The following is a 6,000-nucleotide window of genomic DNA, read 5'->3' as shown; positions in this document are numbered from 1 at the left end:
CGGCGGCTACATTTATAAGCAGAATTATCGCATTTGGGGTTTGAAAAATCCTAAAATGGTTTTTTGAAAGGCATTTCCATCTTCAACGTAACTATGTTGGTTTGATTCTTGAACTCGTGGTGTGATTGGACTATACTTATTCCAAAAAGAAGCTGATACATCTTTCACGGTGAATTACGGGAGATATTGATATGGACTACGTTCATTATCAGCAAGACGGTGCTACGTCGCAAAGAAGCAACGGAACAGGAGCAATTTCGCAAAATAAGTTTTGTGACATTGATGCCCATACAATTGGCCGCCAAGACATAACATATTAAATTTGAAATATGCTAATTTTTAAATTTCAAAATTCAACCCTTCAATGTCCTTTAGGAATATAATATAATGCATATACTAATGGAAACAACTCTTGTTCACTGGTTCAATATCCATTTAGACTGGAGGACTTGTTGTACTATTCATATTGGAATACTGCATTGTTCCATGTTTATTTCTGTTTTCTCTGAGTATAATCAACAAAACAAAATGCATAGTTTTCGTCAAAATCACTTTTCTCTCCATACAAATATAAATAAATTTCATCAAGAATAAATCGTACAAATGACAAGTTGCAAAATGGTGAATGCGTCGGTTATTTAAATGAAAAAGGGAGGTCTCTCATAAAATGGTGTTGGATTGCATGTATACACAAAATATTCCCGTTATTTAATCCTTATTAGTGTTATATGTTCTATGAAAGTAATAAGCAGTGCTCCAATGAAAATCTCGCATGAAAATGTTGTCTAAATCCTTCTTGTGAAGTTTTATTGTCATTAAATGGTTCTAGATACGATGCTACATTCATTTCAAATTGTCAATCAAATTCGTTATTCTGAAATCATCCGGATTTTACACGACTGCAAGCATTTTTAATGAATTACGAAAAAGTCAATCCTCATACTATATCCAATAGTATAGAAAATACAAATTGATTCCATCAATCGACATAATCAGTAAAAACCTCAAGCAGGCAATTCATTCCATGCAGAAATAATGAAAATGTAACATTTTATTGACACAATTCTTCTAAAATTCCCCGCGTATACTTTCATTATCTAAACACAATATAAGCGACGATTCAAAAGGAATTGTCGCAAGTTCTGTTTTCACATTCGGAGCACCCCCATTGTTCATCCTGTAAAAAATTCCTCATTGTCCAACGACCCTGCCTCATCGGAGAAAGAATCCGTAATTAGAAGACCAGATAAATTAAAATTCAACAAAACACCTGCAAAAAATAACGCCCTGACGTTTTATTGTCTTCACACTTTATTCACATCTTCATTTCTATGCCTTGTCGTCCGCGTACATAAAAGATGAACTAGAAGTTTTTTTGTGTGTAAACTCTGGCTACTTGAAGCGTCCGAGTATCGTTTGTTTGGGGAAACAATAGAAGAGGAAGCGAAGGAAAAATACGAATGGTGGGACGAAACTTTGCCTCTCATTGTTCAACTACATATGCTTTCTGTATTCAATATCGTAACGGATGTTTTTCTTGGGACTTCTGTTGGAAGATTTATATTGATACAAGGAAGAGGGGGCTTTTTGTTTCGTATATTTACGTATTCTTGGAGGATGTCAGATGCAATCTGCTGGAAAAATAGGTCAGGGAAAATATTTTCCTTCAATTAACATGAGTCCCAGAGGGTGCTGCCGAATTTATTTCGGCTTTTTGTTCTCATTTGGCAGAATGATATCAAATATTATATTCATGGTTCCCAAAATATTTCATGGTCAATGAATCGTTGAAATATTTAGTATGAATATTTGAAAATGATAAGTTCCATTTTACCGAAATGTCCAGAAAGAGTAAAAGTGTAAATTCATAAATTGATGACAAAAATAGTAATTACTTCTGAAATTTTGAACATATAAATATCAGTAAATTGTATTAGGTTTAGACATTCTGTTCACTCGTTTGACAATCAGATCTCTCATTCACAATATCCGTAATTTTTCAAACGATAAGTTTTGACTTGCTGGTGAAAACTGTGTGCTCAAAATGTGTTCGGTTCCTCTAGCTGTATACAAATATAAGGTGTCCCATAAAAATAAGAAATCGATCAAAAGAAGCTTTTCAACAAATCTTTGGCTGACAAAGTGACTTGAAAAAAATAGGGTGTGCCTTTTAAAAAATACCAATTGTCCTCTACATCTCTTGAACAGTAATTTCTATGATCTGTCCTAATCACATAAACCATAAAATTACTGAAAAACAGTTTGAGAATTTTTCAAATATCTCGAACAGAAACCAAGATATAGCGAAATATTGGAAACAGTCATTTTTCAGTCGCGCCTTTAACTCAAGAACGAATGAAAGTATCTACGATCTGTTTTCTGATATCTTATTATTTCGAACAATAGATCGCTCCTCAAAAAATTTTCCTCTAAGTCTTATAGTTCTCGAGACGCCTTCAGTGAGCATCGAGAACAGATAAACCTGTACAGCGAAGTAAGTTGCATCCGTCTGTACCTAGTTAACATTTGATTAAATCAAATAGCATATATTCACACTAAACACTTGAAAACTGACAATCTCATTATTTTTTCTCACAATTAATAGATCAAATCTCGAAAATATTTCTTGTTGTTCACATCTCATGTGTTGTTTTCTTGAAAATCTTTCGCATAAAGAACTGAATGCAAAACGATTTATTACTCGATGAATAAGACATTCCAAATTCTTATAGTTTTTCCTTTTAGTTCCTACAATTTTCCATCACCTCAAATTCATGTATGGGATGGTGTTTCAAAACGTAGAACTCTCATAGGTTATTCACAAATGAAAAGAAGATAATTCAACGTTCAATTTAATCAACCATCCATCAACATACAAATTCAATATTGCATTAAAATTTTTACAAAATTTCCTTAAATATTCACTATAATAATTGCCATTCAGTCGATCACAATAGGGCATTGTCCCTTTTGATAAATTCCATTTAACACAAATTATGGACATTCACTTACGTAAATAGGTAGAGTAATATCATCACTATATTCATTATGGCCAAGTTGTAGCAGACTGCGGAGTTCTGCATAACTGAAAGAAACGAAACTTGATTAAATTTTATTGTTCTACCGCATAGGTCAATCTGAGGGTGGTCTGATAAGTACTGTAAGACGTGGTGATTTATTTTTCGACATGATCTCCTTTCAGCTCGATACACTTGACCCAGCGATTCTCTTTCTTTTCTAACCGTCTAAAAAAACCGTTTTCAGAAGGTCTGGAAAGTAGGTCTCTATCGCGGCTATATAGATCCAATAGATCCAAATTTCTGCCCAGGGAGTGATTTTTTCTACCCCTCGTAGAATAATTTTCTATCAATTTTTAAACTAAAAGATTGTTTATTCGATATCATATGAGTGTATATGAATTCTCTCTCTCTACTCTCCAAGAAATAAAAAAATTAAACAGGGTGTTACGGAATAAGTAAAGAATTTTTCTGGGGGTAAATCTTTGTTGAAAACTAAAGGGGGTCTTTCAAGTAAACAAAAGCTCTAAGGTTTTTTCTTCAAAAGTTACATGTCCCCAAAAATGTGTATTCTTCTTGAGTATTCTTGAAATTGCTGAAGAGTTGAAGAAAAATTGCATTTTATGATCTTGTTCTTCCAATAAAAATGTGATTGTAACCTACTAGATATTTTAGATTTAATTCACAAAAGATCCATTCATGCTCAAACTTGTATTAAATTTTAAATTCATGCCAGAACCTTCTCTTTTCAAGGGGGTACAGAGGTCATCTTTGGAATTCAAAATGGGAAAACCTTTTCAATTGCGGATTGGTATGCTGAGGCAAAAATACAAAATTTTGTATGAACAACTTTTTGACAAATCATCACAGATGCCTCTGTGATCTAGTCTGAGATTTCTGTCGAAACGACATCAATGTATCTGTTCCATTAATCATTTACATAATAGACTTCTCTCAATGGATACATCCTTATTAATTCATCATTTTCGAATGATCAATGACAGAACATATCTTGAAAATAAACAGTTCAGCAGAAAACGTCCGAATTTCATGTGAATATTAATGTAACGGGTGCGTCAAGGTCATTTAGACGGAAAATTCAAACCCAAATACAGAACCATCTGTAATGATTAATAAAAAATTGTTTTAACAAAAATTTTGTTTTTTTTTTGCCGTATAGTACTAATCTTCAAAGAAAATATATTTGTAATCTGAGAAAGTTGAAAAATGTTGGTAAAGATGCATTTTGGGTTGCTTCTTTTCACCCTCAAATGACCTCTTAAAAATGTTTTTATGGAAATGAATGAGGTCGAAGAAAAAATATTGTACATAACTCGAATTATAAGATAATTACGCACTTCTAGAATTATAAGTTATTAAAATAACTTCTTTTTGTCGTGCGTAATATACTTCTTACAACTTTTGTTAGTTGATATACTATTATGGATAACCTTCGGATTGTTTAACCATTACCACAAAATGCCAATTTTTTAACTATTTTTGAATTTCAAGGAAAAAATAAGAAATTCATCTGTTTTATTTTCAGGAAAGATTCCCTTGGTATCAACAAAGGATCACGTCCTGAAAACTTTTGCACTTTTTTGAAAACCCCTTAGATATATAATTCAGGCTGAACCTAAATGGGAGTAACAGGGAGAATTGATTACTTGGTTAATTCAAAAGAAGAATGTCCAAAAAACAGTAGCCAGCGGAAGAATATTTTTACTTAAACTTAAAATAATAGATTATCAGGCAATTGACATGACTTTAATTGTGAAGTGTACTATCTTTTTCAAATTTCAGCAAAATATTGTAAGAAATGAACAGCGTATGAGTAAAAAGTTTGGAATTTGGCATGATAATTGTATTACCCAAAACTTGAGGGTGACGTTTTTCAGTATAATATTTATAGTTACCCAGTCTAACACGTCACTCATTATACCCAATAGCTCGTTATGGGAGCCCGAATGGCGCTTTTATCCCATTTGGCCCATTTTCGTGTTCCCGTTTTTCCACTCAATTTTTCCGAATGGAACTAAACAACAATTACTGTCCTCTAAGCTCTAAGACACCAAGAGGACTAATCGTGGTCATTAATCTAGAAACCCAATTCCACAATTATACCTTCACGTGATAAAATACGCGGTATATCATCCTAAATCTCAGGTTATGCAAAACGTCATTTTTTCGATACGTTCAGGCGTAGTATTTTCCTGTTACGGGATGGTTTATATCTGGCTCGAATAAATCAAAACGCTTACCTCGGGCGGGGATGGGATCGTGGACATTATAGAGGTTGAGCTCAGCATACTGCTGATATAAATTTCCAATCTCAGCTACACACTTTAGCGTGAGACGGTTCTGTTGGAAATGAGATGGAAACAACGGCAGTTCCAGGTAATTTTCACTGTGGAATAGATCTCCGGCTGATGCTTTTCTCGTCGTGCACATTTCGCAAATCTGAAATCAAAAGAAGAACATGTAAATAAACTTCTACACATGAGTTAGGGATATTGACTTAAATTTCGGAAAAATATAGTTTGAATGAGATTATTGTGATGAAAATTCATATTAATATGATTTCAAGTTGCAGGAAATAAAATTAATTTTAGCCTGTAGGTCTGCAGCGAATACAGGGTGGTTAAGAAAAATCGTTAAAATAACAAAATTTTATTCTCAGAGAATTCAAGCATTTTAAGACTATCAATACAATGTATGGTCTCCACGGGCATCAATAACAGCTTGACATCTTCTTTGCTATACACGAAGTTGTTGAACATTTCTTGAGGAATTTGGTTCCATAAACGGGGCAGAAGCTCTCTCAGATCATTTAAGGATTCTGGGGTAGGTTAATAATTATCTAATCTTCTTTGGAGCATATCCCATGCATGTTTTATGCAATTCAAATCTGGTGAGTGAGGAGGTATTGGTAAATGTGGAATACCAAGCTCCTCGCGCGCATTCTCAACTATGGCTGCACGGT

The 6,000-nt window shown here is 33.5% G+C and overlaps 1 protein-coding gene across 1 annotated transcript in view; it reads right to left on the bottom strand.

Annotated features, from left to right (window-relative positions):
• Nucleotides 1–2,846: 2,846 nt before the first annotated feature.
• LOC123670660 overlaps nt 2,847–6,000 on the bottom strand; it is a 108,588-nt gene continuing 105,434 nt past the window's right edge. The window contains exons 5-6 of the mRNA XM_045604175.1: nt 5,279–5,477; nt 2,847–3,085 (exon numbers count right to left, since the gene is read on the bottom strand). Coding sequence (XP_045460131.1) covers nt 3,009–3,085; nt 5,279–5,477 — 276 coding nt within the window. The 3' untranslated portion in view covers nt 2,847–3,008. The remainder of the gene's footprint in view (nt 3,086–5,278; nt 5,478–6,000) is intronic.

Source organism: Harmonia axyridis, chromosome 1 (assembly GCF_914767665.1).
Source record: "Harmonia axyridis chromosome 1, icHarAxyr1.1, whole genome shotgun sequence".
NCBI classification, from domain to species: Eukaryota; Metazoa; Arthropoda; class Insecta; order Coleoptera; family Coccinellidae; genus Harmonia; species Harmonia axyridis.
Note: the sequence above shows the minus strand (reverse complement) of the source record. Positions and strands in the feature narration are given on the sequence as shown.